General features: G+C 40.5%; 1 protein-coding gene across 4 annotated transcripts in view; it reads left to right on the top strand.

Annotated features, from left to right (window-relative positions):
- ksr1a (kinase suppressor of ras 1a) overlaps positions 1–24,140 on the top strand; it is a 40,689-nt gene extending 16,549 nt beyond the window's left edge. For 2 of the 4 annotated variants that reach the window (XM_074612119.1, XM_074612121.1), the window contains exons 3-21: positions 5,929–6,076; positions 6,166–6,655; positions 8,122–8,303; positions 10,750–10,819; positions 10,935–11,018; positions 11,213–11,274; positions 11,358–11,467; positions 11,752–11,920; positions 13,959–14,000; positions 14,361–14,409; positions 14,515–14,584; positions 15,585–15,866; positions 15,949–16,145; positions 16,249–16,345; positions 18,410–18,543; positions 18,969–19,100; positions 19,219–19,354; positions 20,253–20,386; positions 22,430–24,140. In XM_074612119.1, the coding sequence (XP_074468220.1) occupies positions 5,929–6,076; positions 6,166–6,655; positions 8,122–8,303; positions 10,750–10,819; positions 10,935–11,018; positions 11,213–11,274; positions 11,358–11,467; positions 11,752–11,920; positions 13,959–14,000; positions 14,361–14,409; positions 14,515–14,584; positions 15,585–15,866; positions 15,949–16,145; positions 16,249–16,345; positions 18,410–18,543; positions 18,969–19,100; positions 19,219–19,354; positions 20,253–20,386; positions 22,430–22,436 (2,595 nt within the window). In that variant the 3' untranslated portion in view covers positions 22,437–24,140. Of the gene's footprint in view, positions 1–5,928; positions 6,077–6,165; positions 6,656–8,121; positions 8,304–10,749; positions 10,820–10,934; positions 11,019–11,212; positions 11,275–11,357; positions 11,468–11,751; positions 11,921–13,958; positions 14,001–14,360; positions 14,410–14,514; positions 14,585–15,584; positions 15,867–15,948; positions 16,146–16,248; positions 16,346–18,409; positions 18,544–18,968; positions 19,101–19,218; positions 19,355–20,252 lie in introns of all 4 variants that reach the window. The other 2 variants (XM_074612120.1, XM_074612122.1) reach the window with 2 other exon arrangements.
- Positions 24,141–24,622: the final 482 nt, after the last annotated feature.

Genomic DNA, 24,622 nt, shown 5'->3' with positions numbered 1-24,622 from the left:
GGTGCTCTTGTTTGCTTTCCAGTCCAAACCTCACCACCTTCCCTTCAAAGAGTTTTCTGATAGCATAGTAAAAGCGCTCATTTGTATGTGTTGTATACCGACTGGGATTTCCCAAAAGATGTAGAGCCGTCATGCCGTGTCGATGACCCATTTAGATCAAACATTATTAGATTGAGATTTCTACTGTGTGCGTCTCCTCACTCTATATACTATGAGGGCTGGATTATGTAATGGCTGGTCCAAAAACATTACAATGATTATATGTAGTTGTTGTTTTTTAAACCTGGAATCCAGCCTCTCTGCTGCTCCCGTGCTGCAACTGGCAGTGAGGTGTTGCATAATGCTATACAAGCATGTGGATGCCATGTTGGCAAGCTTCTTAAATGGTCACGTGTTTCTCTCTGTGAACTAATTAATGTTGTCTGCGGCTTTGCTAAGCAGCCTTGCTGTATCTCGATCAACTCGCTACACGAAACAGGTTGTAAATGCATGTTGAGCATTGCCAATGTGAGATAGAAACGTCCCTAAATTATAAAAAAAATGACCAAAAATAGGATTTAAATGTACATAGGGCTGGGCGATAATTCAATATGATAATTTATCGTCTTTCAATGGAATCGTATCGTGATGAAATCGAATGCAGCTGCCCCCTCACCCACACCAAATCATGGCATCATATCACCCCAGTCCTGAAAGACCTTCACTGGCTCCCCGTCTCCCACCGGATCTCCTACAAAATCCTGACCCTCACCTACAAAGCCCTCCACCAACTTGCACCCCCCTATCTCTCTGAACTCCTCTCCCCCTACCAACCTCAACGGTCCCTCAGATCCACCTCAGCTGGTTTACTCTCCACCCCCACGTCCAAACTCCGCAGCTTTGGGGACAGAGCATTCTCCAGGGCAGCTCCCAAGCTCTGGAACTCACTCCCCAATCTCATCAGAGACTCTGATTCCCTCACCACATTCCAGTCCCGCCTCAAAACACATCTTTTCTCATCTGCTTACCCGTAGCCCCCTCCTTCCCCCTACCCATCAGTCCATGTGTATGTATGTGATTGTTCCTGTGTATGTCGCTTTTTGTCGTTCGTCTCCTGTCTGTCTGTCTCACACCGTTTTCCCCCCGACTATGTTAAAGCGTCTTTGAGATTAATATAAAGCGCTATATAAATCCAATATATTATTATATTATTATTATTATATATTGGGATGTCTTTATACACAATTACGTCGTCTAAATTGATAATAAAAAGCGCATACTGACTCAAATTTCTCAGAAAATCTGATCAAATTCAGTTAAATCAAACTATTGTCTTAGTCTGATTACTCTGTATTTGTGAGCGTGCATGTAAACATAGTTGGTGTATAGCTGGAAATATTCATTCATTGTTTTCAATGTAATTTCACTCGAAACTGTTTTGTTCATTTTACACTAAACTTCTTAATTAAATTAGAAAGTATTCCATACTTTTCATTTGTCAAGTATTTAATTCACACAGGAGTATACAAAAATAGGCTTTACCATGTGCTTGTTTCGTATTGACTATTTATTTATTTAACTATTAGAACACGTGCTATATCGTGATATATATCGTTATAAAGATATGAAATTACTAAGGCTGTCAATCGATTAAAATATTGAATCACGATTAATCGCATTAATCGTCCATAGTTAATCACGAATAAAAAAAATTGTATCTGTTCAAAATGTACCTTAATGGGAGATTTGTCAAGTATTTAATACTATCAACATGGGAGTGGGCAAATATGCTTGCTTTATGCAAATGTATGTATATACTGATTACTGGAAATCAATTAACAACACAAAACAATGACAAATATTGTACAGAAACCCTCACAGGTACTGCATTTAGCATAAGATATATAATATACAGTATATATATAGTATATATATATATATATATATATATATATATATATAAAGAAATTAGTGGCATTAAAATGATTTTGCCTATATCGTGATAAAATATTTTAGCCATATCGCCCAGCACTAAATGTACATTTAGCCTGAGTGCATTTCTCTGTTTGTATGATAACCTTGAGAGATGCATTCAGCTATCTAACTACAGTATGCACATTATATTCTGAGACTTCTAAAATACCATTAACTAAAACCCACTTGACTTAAAGTGTAGACTCAATAACCATGTGATGTTAATTGCTGTGTATGTGTACGTACATAGCAATCCTGACCAATAACACTGTATCAAGGAGGCCGCAGTACAGCGATCATGTATGCAAGCTATGCTGTTCATGGTGCTAAAATTGTAACGTTATTATGAGTGAGTAGGTGGGAGGGGAGCGCAGAGGGCCCACAGCCACTTTTGAATATCACATCACTCACCCTTGTGCGTCTGCGTATGTGTGTGTGTGCTTCCTTTTGCTTACAGTGTACACACAAGTGTGGGAGGTTGCCCTAGTTTTCTGATCAGTGTTTGCCCCTCTCAGAGCAAAGGGTTTAACCTGACTGATAAGAGACTGCGTACTTCCCATGACAGAAAAACATCCTAAACTCACTTGACTATCTCCTGTTTCCTTCTGTGATCCACAATCTGTTTTGTGTGCTGTCATTTTGCCAACTGTCCGAGTAACTGAACATTAAATAAACAGTTCATACCTCAGGCTTGTAGGTCTGTATCCATACAGCTTCAGTTTCTGTCTTTTAACCCCTGGTCCTCAGCTATTCTCTTCTATTCAACTTCTCTGATTGTGGTGTAACCAATGGAAATGAGAGGAAACAGAGATGGGAGTATCTTAAGAATTGTTCTTACGTGTACGGCATATTAGCGATGGATCTTCCTTTATAGGAGACATATCGTGAATAACTCACATTTCCAGTGCTTGTGCACATACATTTGAGTGCCTACAAACCCACAAACTGAAATAAGACAAGCCAGTTTTTTGTGTGCTGCCTAGATCAGAAAACATGTGATTCAACAAGCCATTTAGATTTGGCTCCCCTTCCTATGTCACATGCAGGCTCACTAGAATATACCGCCCACAGCTTGAGAACTACCTTTGCAAAGGTGCACCATATTCTTCTCGTAAGCCAATCAGAGCGGACTGGGCTTTTTCAGGAGGGGGGGCTTAAAAAGACAGGTGCTAAAATGGAGTGTTTCAGACAGAAAGTGAATACAGGTATATTCAGACAGACAGGTGTGATAACAATAATGTGTTTTTTGAACATTAAAGCATGTGAACTAGGGATGTGACGGTGAGGAAAACTTCCCACCGGTTAATAAACATATAACAACGCCGGTGGTACCGATTACACCGGACATTATATAATAAAAGATGATGCTCAATATGTGTAGAGCGCTTACTTTGATCTTTAACATTGGATGGCTGTGTGTCTGGCCTCTCCGGTCGAGCTTTCACTGCGCCGCGCGCACCGTCTGTGACCGCTCCGTCCTCCGCGCAGCAATTGCCTCATTAACAGTATGGTTCCCTTATACTATAACCCAATGCTATAAGGCTTATAGCATTGGGTTTAAATCAGAAAAATTGCCAAATAGGAGCTTTTGCTTTTCTCTTTGCTACCAAATCCTCCGCCATCGTCTTGTCTGTCTCTACTCTGTGCTGGGACTCCGTACGGAGCAGACACTTTCAGTTTGTAGCTTCTGTCGTCCAACTATGTATTGATAACATGGGGCTGATATGCGAAAATAAACTAAATGGGTTGTTTTTCTATAAAAAAAAGCAAAACAACATTGGCCAAATAATGTAATCAGTGTATGCCTGAACACTGTGTAACACCGACTACCGCGGCAATGTAAGGGCAAAAATACAATTTACATTTAAAGTGTAACTTCACTCCCAGTCTGAGCCTAACTCCACCTACTGCATCATTTTGAAAAATGCAACCAAAAAAAAGTGTCCAAGGGGCTGAGAGGAGGGAAAGGTGCGGGGTGGGTGGGCTGATGTGCGAGGCAGGAATTTCTCAGTGACCTCCGATAAGAGGATGTTAACATTCTTTTTTATGTAAATGTCATGACATAGATTAGACAAGAGAGTCCCTACTAGTCGACTATGTCAGCATTGGTCTTGAAAGGCTGGCTGATTTAATACAGTAGATGACATTGAGCCATTTTCAAAAATTCATTCATTCATTCATTTCTATAAATTTGGAAAGAAATGTCAATATTAACACCAGCATTGATGTGTTTCATCACAGTGTGGTCATCTCATTTAGTTTAGAGCTCAAACTATAAGTGTGTAGTATCTCTTTAAGTTAGTTTTAGTACTGTAGCATGCAAACATAATGTCATAATCTGCTACTGAAAATCAACAAGTACGGATCTCAAAATAACACTGTTTAGTGTTTTTTTAAGTTGTTATAAATGTAATTTCCCACTCTGAATTTGTTGCTGAAGTATCTGTAGCTAACAAGGGCCGAGGCTTGCTTTATTAGTCTAATGTCACTGTTGATCTTGAGCACTGGTTCAAAAACCGTATCCAGTACCCTTTTGCTATCTCCCAATAGTGCTGCATTTTGTTGTCTCTTCATTGTGTGATAAAATAGTTGGTTCACATTATAATGTCTAATATGACAAATTGTCAATTACTTTGTCAATTATTAAGTAGCTTCTTGCTTGTCACATAATGAGGACCTATATCTTCTCAGTTTGGGGAAAAAATGTGATTGACAATTCAACCAGTGTGTTCAGTCCTAGCAGCCTGCCATGTATCTGTGTCTTGCCTGAGTGTTATTTTCTGAATTTGTGGTGCTACCCAGTCTGCCTCCCACTCGGATCTCGCCTTACTAATATAATCCTCTACTTGCACAGTGTTGCGTTGTGTGATGTCTGTTGTCTTCCTGTTAGCTGCTGTCAAACTTTCCTTCACCTCTGTACAATGATCACTCTCTCTGCGACTGCGTTTTACGTCACCCATCGCATGGATGTGTTGTTTAGGAAACTCTCTCAAACAGTAGAATAAAAAGTATTGAACGGACACTGATCAATCGTAATTCAAGCTGGATCTTAAAAAGTGTCTGCCTCCAATGCAAGTTCAAAACCAAGCACAAACAAGGTGGTCTTGACCCCAAATTCCTGTCTAAAGTTGTACTAATATCGACTGATAAAGGCATAAAACTACGTCTGTAGTGTTGAATAATCTGCCCAGCCAGATAAGTGGAAGACGTGGTATGATAAATGTCCCAAACATACAGGGATTACCACCGATTTCCAGGAACAGAGCAAGTCAGAGGTTGTATGACCTATTTAATACTGTAACATGCTGCCCTTTTTAATGCTGACTTCCAGCCTACTACCGGTCATGGTGTTGAGGCCACTGCTGCGTTAGAAGACTTAAAACAGAAGTTTTTTTATTGATGCTATTTCTATCAGTTTTATTATGGTGTTAAGTTTTAGATACAGGAGAAGGCTGATATAAATCTTGGGTAACACTTCATTTTACAGGTCCGCAATATGATTTTATATCTATTATAAACATTATTTAATAATTATATTCCGCTATTTCCCAATAAGCAGTAATAAATAGCTGGTAATTTATTTAATACATTTCCAGGAAAAGAATACAAAGTTAATTGATAGGCTTTATTTCCATGTCTGCTGGTAAATAGATAATAATTAGCAAATAATTTCTTTGAAATTTCTTTAAACAACTCTCTGAATCATTACATTAGATACCAGGTTACATCTGTGTAGACACTAAATCACACAGCAGCGCACACCCGCTTCTCAAGCCTAAGGGCCCTAGTATTTTAACCATTATATGCTATTTTAGCATATAATTATTAAATCATGTTCATAATAAAGTAATTTTCGATAAAGTTTAAAGTAAATATTGGGGTAATTTGACAGTAATCCCATTCATGTATATTGCTTTTTTTTTTTTTTATCATATTTATTGTGGCTCACCCTCTCTTTGTCTTGCTCCTCTGCAGGCAGTGGAAGCCAAGTTGTCCCTGGATGCCTTACTGCAGATGTCAGGTGCTCAGGTGAGGGACACAATGCGAAGACTCGGGTCCAGTTCAGAGGAGTGTGCCAGGCTCAGCGCTGCCCTCTCCTGTCTGAAGAGTGCCGCTGAATCAGGTATGTGTTTACTCCATGGGAGCCTCCATGATCAACATGCATCACATTGTGTTCTTTTTACTGATGGTGTTATTCTGTCTGCTGTCCAGGAGGCGAGCTGAGGGAAGACTGTGTTCCCTGGATGTCTGAGCCCACGAGGAGGGACAGCGGCTCTCTACTGACTGCAGACCAGCTAGCCGGCCTGGGGACTCCGCTCCGCCCTCACAGTCCCTCGCCTCTCGCCCGCCCATCCGCCATCCACTCCACCCCATCCACCCCCTGCGCCACATTCCCTCACCCCCGCTCGGGCTCGGTGTCGGCGGTGCCCACGCCCGAAGCGCTGGCTTCATACTGCCACGGCGAAAGTCCTCTCACGGATCCATTCCCCATGTCCTTAGCTCGCGCAGCTCGACTCCACGGACACACTTCCACCCCGCCCATAACACCGCCCTCGAAGAGGCGTCACCGACTGAAGCCCCCCTGCACGCCTCCGCCTCCGTCCCGCAAAGTGCTGCACCTGCTTCCCAACATCACTCTGACGCGCAGCAAGAGCCACGAGTCCCAGCTGGGCAACCGCATCGAGGACCCGCCCACCAACAAGTAGGTGCTCAGAGAGCTGTCTGGTCCAACATGCTGTTACAGAATTCACCTTGACTTAACTATATCATGCAGGCCATTTCTTTAATGCATTGACGCAACTTGCAATTTTTTAGGTTGTAGCGGGCTCGAGTGAAGATACTGGCATCATATGAAATGATAAACTTGCGCTAAATTTCGGTGAGGAAAAACTGGCGCTGCAAGAGAAAGAGCCCTTGACCTCTGACCTCAAGATATGTGAATGAAAATTGGTTCTATGGGTACCCACGAGTCTCCCCTTTACAGACATACCCACGTTATGATAATCCCACACAGTTCGGGGCAAGTCATAGTCAAGTCAGCACACTGACACACTATCGCATAGAGGCGATAATTCATATATACAAGACCAAACTGTCCTTGAGCACTGTACAATGAGACAATTAACTGGTAGAAATGCCACATACAGTGGAGAAATGAAGGGAACAGATAGCAGGCGCTATAGCCTGCTTAAACAAGCATGATCCTGGTGGTATTACAGTAATTGGGTTACAGTTGCAGCCTCATGTTTCTTATTATCACCCACTGATGAGAGTAGTAGCTGGTGCAGTTTTCCTGAAAGCATCTGTCCTGTGTCTCGGTCTCACCTCAGTCTTCCAATCGCTATGTCAGGACAGTAGCAGTCACGTTCTTCTCTCTCTCTCTCTCTCTCTCTCTCTCTCTCTCTCTCTCTCTCTCTCTCTCTCTCTCTCTCTCTCTCTCTCTCATATATATCCTTTCACATCCTTTCACATCCTGCCTGTTGCTCCTTTGCTCCGCCTGTATGAGCGGAGCTAATCCCCGCACAGATTCCCAGTGATTATGACTCATGTCAAAACAGGAAGTATTTCCTAGGACTAATGCTCGGAGGTGGCGAGACACACACACACAATCTCTCTCTCTCTCTCTCTCCCTGATTTTTTTCTCTCTCTATTGTGATTGGATGCACATACACAAACAAGCCACATGTTTATCCATAATATCCTGTCTGTTTATGGAAAGCTTTAGTGAAAGAAAAACTTGCAAAGGCAGAAATAAATACGGCTGAAATAGATCCAATGCATCCAATGCACACTCAGGCAATCCTGCTAGTTTATCCTGGCTTTGTTCACTGTATGGTATATTACGATGGCAATCTGAGAACGTGTCACAGGTCTGATAGCTGATTTAACAAGATAAAATTATTTTTCCGATTAAGATTACTCACGTGTGCGCGTATAAACCACAGAGCTGGCACTCTTTGCTGCTTCAGCCCTTGTGACTTCAGTCTGGGTGTTAGGGATGTCACCCTGTCTATCCCGTGCCAATGCTATTTAGGTGCTCCAACGTGCCTCTTGCATAATCTGCCCTCTACGGTCTGGTGTACAAGCGATGCTGCGGACCTGCTGTAGCATCGAGTCTAGTTTTTGCCAGTATAACGGACCTACTTTTTGTGCTTTCCCTCTCTCCAGGTGTGCTAAAAAGAACAAGTTGTTACTGAATATGCAAGTAAACGGGAACGGATGCGAGGACTCGCCTTCTCGTTACCCCGTCATGTCTGCGCGCACCCCCGGAGTCACCTCGGCTGCCACCACAGCGTCTTACACCCTGCCTGGCACGCCCACCCTCATGGAGGAGCACAGCAGCCATAAGAGTGAGTCATGCACGTGTATGCATTTCTTTTATTTTGCGGATTTTTGACGTGTCAAAAATAGTCTATGTTTATTATGGCTGTGTATTGGCAAGAATCTGGTGATTACGATACGTATCATGATACAGGGGTTACAATTCAATATATTGCAATATATTGTGATACTGTACGCAAGGCAATATAATGCAATTTTTTCATTTTCATAGTATAAAGAACACACCACCATATGCATAAAATCTGAGTAAAAAAAGTTTACTGTTTTATGCAATCAGAACAGTGGGATCTGCATTTGCATTCATCACAGTCCCTGTAACATCCAACATCAAAGCACTATTTTTTGTGCAATCTGAGCCACTGTCTGCCACAAATCTCTGCATTTAAACTATTAATTAAAAATCGATGGAGTGTTTTTCAGAATCGATACAGTATCACAAAACATAATATCGCGATACTCAAGTGTATCAATATTTTCTTACACACCCAATGTTTATCTAATATGACCAAAAACAAAAGGGATTTCTGGACTGAATAAGTCTAGTTTGTTTAATTGGTTCTGAAAAATTATTATTCCTCATCTTTATTATTACCAGAGGTGGGTAGAGTAACCAAAAACTGTAGTCAAGTAAAAGTACTGTTACTCTGCAAAAAGAAAACAATACTCACATAGAAATAAAGTACTCATCCAAATAATTACTTGACTAAGAGTACAAAAGTATTTACTAAAAACTACTTACCAACCTATATAGTAGCGAGTAACTTAAATATGATAAATAAAAAGAAAACACAGACACACTACTGTCTTTCAGGCAACACAAAGCATGACGAGTTACACACTGCTCACATCCAGTTAGCTTGAATATTTACATTACAACACACATAGGAGTAGTAGTTTTCAAGCATGATATACTGTGTGTATATATGTTATAAAAGCTGCTAGCGCTATCTGAAAGCCATAACGTTAACGTTCCTCCCGCTGTAGTTTCAGTCGTGCTGCTTTGAACAGAGCCATGTGGAGGTGTGGCTGCAGTAGGATAACAGAGCGCCAGCAGACCTGGGACCAGCTGACCACCTGCCTCTAAACGCATCATGAATGCATACAATAATATATATATATATATTATATATACATATTATGGAACAATGGATGGATATAATATATAATATTGATTTTTCTCAAAAAATCTACTCAAGAGAAAAAGTATGCTGCATTAATACTACTCTGACAAGTACAATTTACTCAAAAAGTTACTTCAGTACATGTAACAGAGTAAATGTAACCCACCACTGATTATTAACTCCGCCAAGTGTGTTTTTGGTTTGTCTGTTTACCAGTAGAATTACGGAAAAACTACTCTCCGCTTTTCATGTAACTTGGTGGAAGGGTGTAGCACGGGCCAAATAAGAACACATTAACTTTTGGAGCGGATTGGCCTTGCCGGAGGTCTGCACTCTCCCCAAGTGCCCTTCTTGCCTCAAATGTGCAAGAGTGTGCGTTTGTGAACATCTCCTCAATTATTTCTAAGTGAGGGAATCACAACCCAAGTGTGGTTTGTACGGTGGGTTTAAGGGCCATTGTAGATTAAAAGAAGAAAAAAAAAAACACAGAGCCAGGGGAGGGAGGTCATATTCTGAGAAAAAATCTAAATTTCTGAGATTAAAGTCCTAAATTTTGCACGTTTTCCAATTTTTTTTTCTCATAAATGTATGACTTCATAACTTTAATCTCTGAAATTCTGAGTGTTTTCTGTCATTTTGAAGGAGACAGACACAGATGCTGCAGACACAGATTTCCTCATGTGCTCTATCTATTTTCATTTTACACAAAAAGGAAATTAACTAACTTTCCTAAAATAATAATAATCTTTTATTTTTTTCTTCAGATGGCATTACTTACATAACTCATAGTGTATTGAGAAGAAATAAGTTAACATTTTGCTACGATTGTTGTTTCTTTCAGTGGTTTATTCTTGGGGTCCCCCAGTCGATAGTCCTTGTATGTTAAATAGGTTGGTAGGATGAGGGTTAAAACAGCACTGAATCATTGTGAAAAAAATCTGAATTTCTGGGATCAAAGTCCTAAAGTTTTTTCCCATAAATTTATGACTTCATAATCTTGCAAATTTGTAAGTTTTTTCTTCTAAACTTGCCACTTTAATCTCAGAGAATAATTTTTTTTCTTGTAAATTTACAACTTTTTTCTCGGAATATAACCCCCCTCTCTTGGCTCCGTAATTATTGTGTTTTTAGCTACAATGGCCCTAATACACCGCCGTAGGTTTGACCCTATTCTAATGACTAAATCTAAATTGTTAAATGCTCAGTTTTTTTATGTGATTAACCACTGGAGGGTCATATCATTAGATACCAGTCTTTCTTGTCATAACCTAATCCTCCCCTCCACCTTTCTCCCCTTCTCTCCGTCCTTCCATCTCTCCCTCTCCCTGGCTAGATAACGTAGCAGGGCATCGCGGCTCCCCACAAGCAGTGAGGAGGGACATCGGCCTAGCAGTCACACACCGGTAGATTTCTCTCTTACACACAATATGTTCTATCCTAAGCTTTTGTCAGAATAAAGCTAACAAACTAGATTTGTTATTAATGAAATGGTTAACAGCGTTTCTTATGTTTATGTAGGTTTTCAACCAAGTCCTGGCTGTCCCAGACGTGTCAGGTGTGCCAGAAGAACATGATGTTTGGGGTTAAGTGCAAACACTGTCGGTGAGTTAAGCGCTTTCTATTTAAAGGGTACGTCACTCAACTTTAAGTGTTTTTGTTATTGACTGAGACAGTAGAAAAGTTAGAGTGCACTATAAGGAAACACAGGACAGGATTCAACCCTTGGCTGTGAGAGTGTATGGAGCTGGACTTGAAGAGTGTTTCATATACTGATATTCTGCCTACTATGTGTGCAGGTTAAAGTGCCACAACAAATGCACAAAGGAAGCCCCGTCCTGCAGAATCTCCTTTCTACCAAGTAAGCTTTGTTTTTATCCTCAATCTGCGGTTGATGGATGCATTGTAATTTGCATAATACATTGTGATATTTTTCTCTTCTAGTCGCCAAAATTCGGAGGACCGAGTCTGTTCCGTCTGATATAAACAACCCTGTGGACCGGCCGCCAGAAGCACCGCAGTTTGGCACACTACCAAAGGCCATTACAAAAAAGGTAAAACATGGCTTAGGAGTTCTGCATTACAGCACACAGTATCACTTTATGTAGATCTCTAAAACTGCACTGAATCGTTGTGAAATTACAAACGATGACACCTTGATATATACATAGTGTAGAATGTCACTAAAGTTCCAGACTAGAGTTTGGTCTCTGGCATTTGTATATATGAAAATTAAGGGTGCAGCCCTGAATGAAAGTAAAACAAAAACTGTAGAAGCTGTAGAAGTTATCTTAAATATCAACCCTGATCATTTGCATCCATCCCTGCCCTCCACCAGGATCATCCTCCAGTGCTGAACCAGCTGGACTCCAGCAGCAATCCGTCCTCCACCACCTCGTCCACACCTTCCTCCCCGGCACCCTTCCAGCAGAGCAACCCCCCCAGCGCCACTCCGCCACCAAACCCCTCGCCCAAAGGCCATCGGGACAGCCGCTTCAACTTCCCCGGTAAGAAACACAGGTGGAAATACACAAGTACAGACCTGGTATTAAGATGCATCCTCAGTGATCGGATCACAAGTGGACAGCTTTAAGTACGTCTGTTCACACCTGGCATTAGGATGCGTCTCCACATGCGTCTTCAGTGGCCACTTGTGATCCCATCTCACTTCCCCGCTCTATATGCAAATAAACACGTAGTAAACACATGGCTAATACAGCAGACGTTGTGACATAATACTACAGGAATGTCAGTAGTAATATCCTACATATTCGTGAATTTGGGTATATTTTATTAACATTTTTATAACATCAAAATATAAGGTTGCTGGACCTCCGCGCCACCGTCACCGCTACCTTTGCCAGGCAACAGCGGGGTACAGAGCTTCAGAGAGCCGAGGAGGAGAGCGAGCGGGCGGTCGGATGTCGGCTCCGTGCAAAACAGCGGAACAAAAACACAGACACATCTACTACAGTATGATAATAAGTAATAAACAGTTGAGTAGGCGGTCCTTAATGTGGCCCAGGACACATTCACTACAAACTGCTAAAAGAATGTGGCCATGTGTGGCCCAGACCACCTCTGAATGTGGTCTGAGTGATCAGATCTCAGTGCGTCTTGAGTGCGTTCACACCTGTACTTAGAGCCAGGGTCTGAAATTAACAGTCATAGCCCGCCAAATGCGGGTTAATTGTTGGCAGTTGCGGGTGAAATCATCAGGACATCCGCCACTTTGGCAGGCAGGGAAAACGCTGGGGATGGGAATAGAGAACCGTAGCTGTCCGCTTTCTTGGCATCTCATGCCTCCATTACTATCGATTCCTCTGAATTGATGCTCCCCCACAGTTACGCGTGCACAATGATGCATACGCACACCGTATCATGTTTCAGTTTGTTTGACCGGAGACATGGCGGAAAGAAAAAAAAGCACTCAACAGTGTGGCGCTACTAAACCTGACGGGACGCACCCTATTTCTCCCTGATAATGCTGCATTCTGAACAACACATCTGTGTTTAAATCAACAGGAGGAGAGTTGGTAAAATTAGCTGTTAGCAGCCGGTGGGAAGCACAGTCCTGATTGGATAAATAGCGGAGCTACTAACGTTAATGAAGGTGCCATAGAGTTTTTATTACGAGACGTTCATGGTCTGCTCAGCAAAATGACTATTGGGCGCAGGTAAATTACATGATGTGTTTAAATGTAGTCTCGTAAAATTAAGTTTTTGGTGAGAAACTTGAATAAATTAATTTGTTTGAAGGACATGTTTTCACATCAATATAAAATAGATATTAGAGAGATAATTATGACTTGTTTAACTTCCTAACAACTTACCAAGATTTTTTTAATCAAAGCAAATATTTAAATAATCACAATCATTTGAATTGTGTGTTTTTATGCAAATAACCACTATAGATGACGATAGCAAAGTACAGCACAGTACTGTGTACAGTACCCTCCCACCCCCCAAAAATAGGGCTCACCCGGAAGCTACGGTGTAATTCCAACACTGAAACCATGCATATAATGTTTTATATGTAAAATATATTGAACATTGAATGATGTCAGATCTACAATGTTATTCCTTTATTTAGCGCAGAGATTTAAAAAGTGGCAGATAAAATTTATGAGAGGCAGGCAAAAAAAAAATTGTTTGCCACAGTGGCAGGCAGTGAAAAAAGTTAATTTCAGACCCTGCTTAGAGCTGTCCTCTTGTGATCCGATCACTGAGGACGCAGGTTAATACCAGGTCTGAACAGGGCCATGGATAGCCTGACAAACACAAACAAATCCAGACAAAGTGAAATGTGCATGCTAACATTGTGTTCTTGATTTCTCCTTATTACACAGATTTCTTAAATAACTTTCCCAGTTTAACAGTATTTAATAGTATGAGACACTCTTCTCTTCCCTTCTCTTTCCATATACGACATTAACAACTGTGCTTTTTACAAGATCTGTTCCTTCAGAGCTTCTCTAACCAACAGTCTCTCTCCCTGCCATGCTTGTCGGTCTTTCCCTCTCTCTCTTTTTTTTGTTGCAAAAGCTGCCTGTTACTTTCAGCATAGACAGCAGTTTATCTTCCCCGGTGAGTTGACAAGTTGTCCCAAAGTGTCACGCTGCATTGTTATTCTCCCGTCATTCCTTAGATTCCCACGTAGCTCTCTCTCTGTCTCATGCATGTTTGCTTTTAGGGTTGTGTAGCAGTTAACTGTAGCTATCTTTCACTGTGTGCCAGCCAGCACTAGGATTGCATGTTGACACTTCACAGCCTTTTGACACCATCTGCTGGTGGTAGTGGGGAATTGCATGAGCAGTCACGTTGTGTATGTGGTGGAGGTGGGCAGCCATGAGGCTTTCCTAAAGGGAAAAAGGAGAGGGGGAACATAAGAGAGATATGTTTTTGCTCCTGTTATTTCTTCCAAAAACATCTTATATTTCTCTACAGATGTCTCCAGTCCTGTTCATTTGCACCCCAATGTCCTCCAAGACAATGTGTAAGACATTCATATTTAAAAAAAACAAAACATATTCACTCAATAGCTTTATTGTTTAAATTTTCTTGGATTTTACCACTCTGATGTCAATTCTCTGTGTCACAGCAGTGAGATAGAGCCATCAGCAGATGACATACACGCTGAGCTGGTAGAAGATGAAGATGAAGACGAAGAGGTAATGTTGCAACATGTTGTGTGTGTGCAGTCTGGAAAATAATACAGGTTTCCTGTCGGTATAATGAGGTTGTTCAGAGTGTCTTTGCATCACGTTCTGTTAAATTTTTGGTGACCGATGTTGTCATCCATCAAAGGTAGCAGAAAGAAATGAGATGAGTTGATAGACAGAAAGACTCAGATAGTATATGTTGAACTTAGACAAAGCTGAAAAATGGTGACAGAGGAACATCTGAATAAATGTTTATGACACCAAAGTGAGTTTGAAAATCGGCTATCGAAGCAGAGAGACATCTCACTTCTCTCAAACTGTGTTCTCTCATAACTGTCATTTTTTAGTGATATGTCATTAAAATGCCCAGATTGCAAGTTTCCTGTAAAGAATTGAATGACCTGGCATTAACCAAAAACAATAGCTCCTCTGACATTTGCCTATTGGAACCCGGTTTGACCCGTTTGGCTGTGACGATGCTGGAGCTTTTGGTGTTATTGATTTAACCAGGAGAGGCTTGCTGTTATGTAAATATCACTATTTTACATTTGCGAGAGCAACACAGAGCTGGAGACAATGGAAAAACAACACTTATAAGTCAATGCTGGCTCACATTTACCGAATATTTTAACCAGGCAACAACCTCCAGTTCTGAAAAGTGAATCCAATGAGGAAGTGCCTTAATCTTACATTCTTTCTAATAGCCAGAAGGGGAAGAAGAAGTCTGATTGAATAGAAGTCTATGAGAAAATGAGCCTACTTCTCACTTGATTGATTACCTCAGTAAACATTGTGTAAACATGAGTTTATGGTCTCAATCGCTAGTTTCAAGTCTTCTTCAATACAGCATGATGTTCATTTAGTAAATCATGGTCCCATTTAGAGTCAAATAGACCATAAAGCAGGGGATGCTTTAGGGCGTGGCTACCTTGTGATTGACAGGTCGCTACCACTGTGTTGGAGTATGTAAGCACAGTAGATTAACAAAGCCATCCCTACACTCTTGCAGGAAGGGGAGGAGGAGATTGAGGTTGAAGATGAAGACCCTGAAGCGGTGGACGATAATGAGGAAGAAGAGGATGAGAATGAAGGGGAAGATGAGGACGACGACGAGGACATGAGGATGAACGTGGGCTCGGACGGCGAGTGCGACGAGCTGGACGATCTGCCCAGCTCTCGGGGGAACCAGTGGAAGGGCCCCATCTCCCGCAAGGCGAGTCAGACCAGCGTCTACCTGCAGGAGTGGGACATACCCTTTGAGCAGCTGGACCTCGGAGAGCTCATAGGAAAGGTGAAGAATCTTACCCAGATGTTAATAGTATATGATATCTCCAAAATGCACATCTGCTAAAGCTGTTTGCCTGTTCACGCAGGGCCGCTGGGGCAAAGTGCACAAGGGTCGGTGGCACGGCGAAGTAGCAATCCGACTCCTCGAGATCGACGGGAACAATCAGGACCATCTGAAGCTCTTTAAAAAGGAGGTGATGAACTACAGACAGACCAGGCATGAGAACGTGGTCCTCTTCATGGGGGCATGCATGGCTCCGCCCCACCTAGCCATCATCACCAGGTGAGAGCAGAAATATCAAACACTGGACACCTCTGGAATGATTTGAACCCCTCTAGGACATGTTTTCATCTTCAATTGAATCGTTTCTTCTCTCTCCCCACAGTTTCTGTAAAGGGAGGACTCTGTATTCAGTTGTTAGGGACACTAAAAACACTTTGGATATTAATAAGACAAGACAAATTGCTCAGGAGATTGTAAAGGTAATTTTTCTGTTATATCTATTCAAACCTCTCATTGATACATTCGTAATGATTTTAGCACTTAGGCTACGTTCACATTACAAGCACATGTGGCTCATAAACCAATTTTTTTGGCTCTCATGTGACACAGAAATCTGATTGGTTTTTTTTTTCCAATCAGATCTGGGCTAAATCGAATACATATCCAATCACTGGTCATGCAACCGCTGTGAGAATGGTCATATTGGTGTTTTTCCATGTTATACTTCACTGCGCAGTTGCAGATACTGATAATGTTTGTTACCTGACAAAAAAAGACCCTTTTTTTATTACCGAGTTCTTCTGCATGTTTCAGTAGAACTCAGGATTAATAAAAGAGCAGTTACAAAAGTGTGTAAACGGCGTCGTTAAGGCAAACAAGCATTATCTGGGAAACATCACGTTTATTCACTTTATGAGGAACTTAAATTAATACCGAATTATGGTAAATCATGTCTGCCGAATGAGCTAGTGTCTGTTTATGAGTCATAAGAAATCATAAACTGTCTTTTAGAAGGAGTAGATGTTTACCGGTATGCTCGGCTCAGTTAAATTTAACAATATTGTCAACAGAGGTTTTGCTCCAACACTTTATTTCCCTCATCAGTCATTTAAAATGAACTTATCAAACAGACTTTTCACAGTTTACTCAGTTAAATTCGTCATGTTTCACAAAGCAGAACTCTGATTTGATGAAATCACATGTTATAAAAATTGCGTGGGTGGCGTGCTGACGGCAGTGTTTCACGATCGTAGGTCATCATCAACGTCACACATCGTACTTTAATTTATTTCATTTGCTTCAGAGGAAAGCTGTTAAAGTTAAATATCAGCCGAAATGAAAAGTCTGTCTTTAGGAGTCATACTAATTCATTACGTTATGATTTAGGAGTAACATCTGTGTAACGGGAAACCATATCTTTTAAATTGAGCAATATGTTAATGGAGTCTGGCAGTCACTGGATTCCAACAACTCCAGTGTGTATTTTCGGAACAATGCACCATTGTACGGCAGTCCCCAATTTTCAAACATCAATGTGAATAGTCTAGACAGAAAGGCAAAAAATTGGAATTGAGCATTAAGCCCTGTAATGTGAACGTAGCCTTAGAAGGTGTTGAAGCAATGTTTCATGTCCACAAACTGACTTACATGCAAAGAAATATTTTCATCATAAGAAACAGGAAATATGTATGATAACAAAGCCAAATATATTACATTTGATATTGTTGATTAAATATTTGGTAACACTTCATTTTACAGGTCCACAAATGTCACGGTAATAAGGTGATAATTAGCAGGTAACCCATTTGAAATGTCTTTGGAATTACTGCCAAATTACCCCAATATGTACCTCAAAATTGAAAGAAAATGACTTTATTATAAACATTATTTAATAATTATATGCTAAAATAGCATATAATATTTAAAATATGGCCCTTAGGCTTGAGAAGCGATGTGCGCTGCTCTTCATCAGAGGTGGAAAACCAAAACTAATAGAAGACACTTCTGATCAGGCACAAATCTCACCATTGTGTGACTTATTGTCTACACAAATATAACCTGGTAGCAAATAATTTGTTTGAAATTTCAAACAAATGATTTGCTAATTATTATCTATTTATCAGCAGACATGGAAATAAAGCGTATTAATTCATTTTGTAATCTTTTCCTTGTAATGTATTAAATAAATGACCAGCTATTGGGAAAAAGCGGAATATAATTATTAAATAATGTTTATAATAAAGTAATTTTTTTATAAATTTTGAGGTAAATATTGGGGTAACTTGGCAGTAATTCCAAAGAAATTTCAAATAGGTTATTTACTAATCATCACCTAATTACCCTGAAATTTGTGGACTTGTAAAATGAAGTGTCACCAAATATTTCTATATTTTGGAATATGTTCCAGTTTGCCTTTTTGTATATAAATAATGTCCCAACTGCATGTTACCAGGTCAGTTCAATTCGTTATGTGCCTGAAAAGCCAATGCCACAATAAAGAATCAAGTAGTATATAATAACTGTCACTTTGTCTCCTGACGCAGGGAATGGGCTATCTACACGCTAAAGGCATCGTCCACAAAGACTTGAAGTCAAAGAACGTTTTTCACGACACCAATAAAGTCATAATCACAGACTTCGGGCTGTTTGGGATCTCTGGAGTTGTTCAGGAGGGGAGGTAAGAAACGCCACTCGAGAGGCCTTAAAAACACAACCTCGGCCTAAGTGCTCTTCACACCACACTGCTATTACCTGGGGAGGTCCGGTGATTTGTAATAACTGCTGCGGTCCTCCAGTCCTGCGGCCATTTCCCTTGTCAGCCAGCATTTCTTTTCTTTTTTTCAGACTGAAGTCTCCTGATTGTAAAATCCAAATACTGTCGAGCACACACTTGTTTTTTTGAAGTACATTTTGAACACACGGCGTGCTAATTTCGTTCTCCCTTTGTGTATGGCTTCATGAATAGCTTTTGCACACAGGAGTTGGAGATGGACTGCATTTAGTTAATGCATTTTCCACTCTAGTTAATGCATCTTTCCTCTCAGATCTTCCACTCCATTTGATTTTTTACAAACAAATGTGTACCTTTTTTTTTTTTTCCAGGCGTGAGAACAAACTAAAACTTCCGCACGGCTGGATTTGTTATCTCGCGCCAGAGATTGTGCGCAGGATGAGCCCAGGTAACAACGAGGACCGCCTTCCTTTTTCCACCTCAGCAGATGTGTACGCCTTTGGGTAAGTTCTGCATCTTAGTTGACTTAGGAGACCTAATACAGCTTTGTCACACCTATTTATGATTGAAAAGAGCTTACTTTACTAAGAGTAATCATACTTATTCTTTCCCCCCTTTAAGCACTATTTGGTATGAGCTTCAAGCTAGGGACTGGCCAATCACCAACCAGCATGTGGAAGCTACCATCTGGCAGGTGGGGAGCGGAGAGGGCATAAAGAAGGTGTTGGCGGAGATCAGCCTCGGCAAGGAGGTCACTGTGAGTTGAAACACAAGCACAAGTGTGTCAGTCATTCAGAAAAGTGCATGTTTGTCCTGCTTGTATAAGAGTGGCAAATAATCAACCACGCTCTAGTGAGGCAGTACGACGGACTATTAGGGCCACATTGACGGAAAAATAAATCAGAGATTTCCAGAATAAAGTCATAATATTACAAGAAAAAAGTCGTAATTTAATGAGAATAAAGTCATACTATTTCAAGAAAAAAAAGTTGTAATATTACAAGAATAAAGTCATAACTTTACGAGAAAAAAAGTCATTTCCTCCTCCACAAATGAGGTCCTAGGTTCGTGCGTTTTTTCCTTCGGAATAAACTCAGTTTCTTGCACAATCTTTTCAAGGTCCTGATACTGATGATAATGTGGTGCTGATGTGCCGAAAGATCAAGTATTTTATTATTTGTGAAACCTATACGTAAGGGATAATATACAGCGAGCCAGTCATGCAGAGTCTGACATCAGAGCTGCGCCCATAGCAACGGTCTGCTACACATAGCAACAGTCTGTTATACAGAAATTACTGACCGCAGAACACCGTGATTGACCAATCAGAATCAAGTATTCAACACAGCCGTGTAATAATAAAGTATAACTTCACAAGATGCTCCATGTTCCTCATTTTCACACATGCTGCTCTATTTCCCCTGTGAAATTACTACTTTATAATATTATGACTTAATTCTCATAATACTACGACTTTTTTCTCTTAAACTTATAACTTTATTCTCATAATATTACAATTTTTTTTCCTCGTAAACCTATAACTTCATCTCGAAATCTCTTCATCCTCAATGTGGCCCTAATACTCTTAAGGCAGAGGAAGATGCTGTGAAACTTTTTAGATCCATCATCATTCATAGTCGTCCTTGTCGTCTCAGGAGATCCTCTCGGCCTGCTGGGCGTACGACCTGAGAGAGAGGCCCACCTTCACCCAGCTGGCCGACATGCTGGAGAAGCTGCCTAAACTGAACCGCAGGCTCTCCCACCCGGGACACTTCTGGAAGTCCGCAGAGTAGGTATCCAGAAATGAAGGACGATGTGAAGACACTGGACATGTGAAAACAAAAAATTATCCTTTAGGCCTTATTGTGTATCTTCTGGTTCCTTGTGGTACAGTGGCTTATCAGTGATGATCCTTTAAGTCATTGACTCCAAACTCTACAAACAATATGAGCCTGCAGCCTTCAGGAGTTAGCAATGGGGGTTACATAGTCTTATTTATAAATGAGATGGATATTTGTGAGATATATTTTGAAAGAAGTGAAATAGGTTTGAAGTATTTCATAATTTCTGTTCATCATCGCACACGACCCAAATACAGTCCGTCACTGAACCACGACATAGCTCTTCTACGCTCTGTTGTTGCTTGCTCTCTAATGAAATGTGAACTTTGTGGTTTATATATATGTAAATGTGAATTGTAATTGTCACTGTCTCTGTCTCATACATGTCATACATTTGTCACGAGAAGCATCGCAGACTGTCGCAGAGCGTGGTTGGATCATTTGTTGTCATGGCAATTTCCAGTTTCTTTAAAGAGGCTGTAAAGACGTATAAGACAAATCCACACAGATATAAAGTTAGACATTTTATTTCTATTAATTTCTGTCCTCATGCGTGTGTGAAACAACTGTAGTTTTGCGAGAAACAGCATTTTCAGTTAAATCATTTCTTTGTCCTCACTGTCACTTAGCTTAGCTACTTAATTTAGGTCAGGTCTAGAAGGTAACCCCAAGTTGCAAAAATGTGCAAAAACTCTCGCGAAACTTGCTGGTCGACGACCTATCCTGACCTTAACCATTCAAGATCGATGCCTAACCTTAACCGTCTCACGACAGTTTCGCAACTTGGGGGTAATTCATATGCTAATTATGATCATTTAAAGGTCCCATATTGTAAAAAGTGAGATTTTCATGGCTTGTGTATTATAAAGCAGGTTTAGGTGCTATATGAATACTGTGAAAGTATCGAAACGCTCAATCCACAGAGAAAAACAAACATTCAGAAACTGTGCTTTTTGTAACAAGCCGTCAGGATTTCTGTCCATTTGTGATGTCACAAATCTATAATTTATATATACCATTTTTTACGTTTTAAACGTAAACATTCTAAATGCATCCCAGTTTATTTCCGGTTTCAGTGTATGGGAATTATATCAGCTGACAGGAAGTAAACATGAACCCAAATTGTTGCCACTCAATTCTGTTAAAGTTCCGTTGAAATGTGCTAAAACGGAGCGTTTACGCTGAATACAGGTATATTCAGACAGACAGTATGAGAAAAAGAATGTGTTTTTTGACATTAAAGCATGTAAACATGTTCTAGTAGAAACAAAAAGTACAAGAATGAACCTGAAAATGAGCATGATATGGGACCTTTAACACAAATGTCTAATAGGATGAAATGATGACATTTTGAACCGACATGGATGTAAACTGCAACTTGACTGGGTTGCGGAGGCATACAACCGTGAGGGGGGAAATTCTAGTTGGACCTAAAAAAGTCATGACCAGAAAATCTGGGGGGGGTGAATCATTGTCATCTCCATATATAGCGTATGTGATTTCATCCTCTTTTCCCCCTGACCAGCTTCACTTCCTGCTGCCACACGCCATCTACGCATTCATTTCCATGACTTCATCGCTACTTCGCTTTCACGCCATGTTGCCTACTTGTTTTCCGCTTCTTATTCATGATTTTCACAATCCTCTATCGTGTTTGCTCCAAGTCTACAAACAACCATTTTATTTTTCATGTAAAACCAGCAGTTGAAGGGCTTCATTTTTTATTCCCATATAGATAAATGCCACTTTTGTTTAGCTGGTTGACGCGAGAGATGCAAGCTTGAAATTACTTAAAGAGCTCCGCTTGGTCATAAAGTGATGAAATGAATCTTAAAAACAATGTGCTGATTGAACTCACACTGTTTTTACATCCTTTAACTAATCTACGTGGATGTGATATCTTGCAGCTTTTCTTCACTGTTCCACTTTCACTAACCGTCTAACGTTTGTGTTTTTGCTCTTTCCTCTCTTTTCTCTCTCTTCTAATCTAGGTTGTAGCAGTCGCTCTGAAACATAAGCAATGCAAAACAAAAGCCTTGGGTCTGCCTTGCATGCTCCTGTATCCTTAACTCTTACAGGATTGATCAAAAGCATTGCCTCTGCCTGAAACAGACACTGCTTCCACTAACCCACAGTCTGCTCTTCCATGTCTAAGCGTTTGTGTTTTTGTTGTCGGGAAGAGAGGGTCGGTGGGGCGATGTGTTAGCGAAGAGAGGACACAGCTGTCGTCCTTTCCACTCCTTTCGTTTGCCTTCCTTTTTTTCGGTTTTGTCCTGTGATGTAGTGGGACTCTGAGGCTTGTGAATAACTGGCTTGTGGTGTCTGTGCTGAGACTGACTGGTGGTGTGCTGTGGTCTGTGCCTGCTGATGGCTGCCCCGTCCTCACCTTTTCTCTGTGCTGCTGTGATGTGGTTGTTCTCGCCGGGCGGCCCCCCTGGCCACACGGCTCTTTTTTCTCTCTGAAACACAAAGCTGGACATGAAATGGACCCTACTACCAAAATGGACCACTTCTTCATTTCTATGTGTTTTTTTCCCTGAGGGGGTTTACACACGTTTTTGCAGGCTGTTCTCAAACCAACTGCCTCTCTGCTCCTCTCTCTCTCTCTCTCTCTCTCTCTCTCTCTCTCTCTCTCTCTGTTTTTAATGTGATGGCATGTGCTGAGACGGTCACCAGCCCATGTCTATAGACACAATATGCACTTTGTCGAAAAAAAAAATAATCATGAACTCTTTTTTTTGTTGTTGTTGTTTAGTTTTGAATAGTCATATTTGCAGTGTTTTTTTTTTTTAATTTATTTTCTTCAGGAGGGTCTCAGAGGCTTGGACAGTGTGATATGCTCACTTGTATGTTGTCTTTCTGGAGTATAACCTGGTAAATTCACTGTTTTTTATTGGATGCATTTGAACACAGGGCACTGATGGATATGCTAAACGACAGCTGAAATGAAACTGAACACAGGCTGTAATATTCCCTTCATCGTTCACAATCCACACGGGAATAGAATAATGCTGGCTATTTATGATATAAAAAAAATACTTTTTTTAATAATAATAACGTCCATCCATTGAAGTGTAAAGTGCACCTTATAAGAGTATGAGTTATTTAGAAAGAAGTTTTCATTCTCTGCGCAAAAAAAAAGAATATAAATCAGGAACCTGGCGCAAAAAGTGTCCTATATCTTCCTAAAACATTACCTCTTGTGCGTGCTTGTGTATACCGTTTGTGATTGCTGGCTTCAGTTGGCGTGCGTGTATTTATGTGTTGTGTGTGTGTGTGTGTGTGTGTGTGTGTGTGGGTGACTGAAGTGAGCGTACCGTGTTGGAATAGGTTGGTTTTCGTGAAAGACGTGTCGTGTTGCAAAAATCCAATGGTATGTAATGTACATACATTATTTAATGTACAGCAAATGAACATGATTCTTCTAGTATTTGTACAAACATTTTCTATGTAAAATACATCACAACATTTTTTGAATAGGTACTGCTATGGCTATTACAGATGTGTATATATATTTATATTTTTTTCATGTATAAAATCCTGTATAAAGGCTGTACAATTTTTTTAGAATGGGCCAATATGTGTTTTTTTATGTTATTGTAAAAATTCATATTTTTGTATTGCATGTGACTACCATTCTGTACACGCAGTTTCTGTTTTCATCCATGAAAAGACAATAAAATTATGCTTGTCATGTAACAATAGAGTGCGGACATGGTTATTTTACTGTTGCAATGCAGTTATTGCCTTCCTGGCAGTGTGAGGCTACACTATAACTGATGTATCCTTGGAATAAGTTGGTTTTCTAGTCTCACTTCCAAATAAGAGATTCATTCCAGTTCCAGTCTTTGGATTTACAGCCAGGGTTTGCAATTTTCTTCAAAAACATATTTTGTTATATTTGTTGAAATTCTCACTACATCCCGACAGCAATCAACAAATCAAATGCTCTGATAAAAAAAAAAAAATCCAGTATCTGTGGCTGTTGCAAACATTTCATTCAGCCCATGCACTCACTGTCTTCCACAAGCTGCTAGCTTGACAACTGAATACTGACCAGTGGGCTACCTCCGGGTCTGAAAAGTGAAGCCAATGCATTCTTTCTAATAGCCAGCAGGGGGCGACTCCTCTGGTTGCAAAAAGAAGTCTGATTGTATAGAAGTCTATGAGAAATGACCCTACTT

The sequence above is a fragment of the Sebastes fasciatus genome, chromosome 16 (assembly GCF_043250625.1).
Source record: "Sebastes fasciatus isolate fSebFas1 chromosome 16, fSebFas1.pri, whole genome shotgun sequence".
Taxonomy (NCBI): domain Eukaryota; kingdom Metazoa; phylum Chordata; class Actinopteri; order Perciformes; family Sebastidae; genus Sebastes; species Sebastes fasciatus.
The sequence above is the reverse complement of the archived record's forward strand: the minus strand, read 5'-3'. Positions and strand labels throughout refer to the sequence as shown.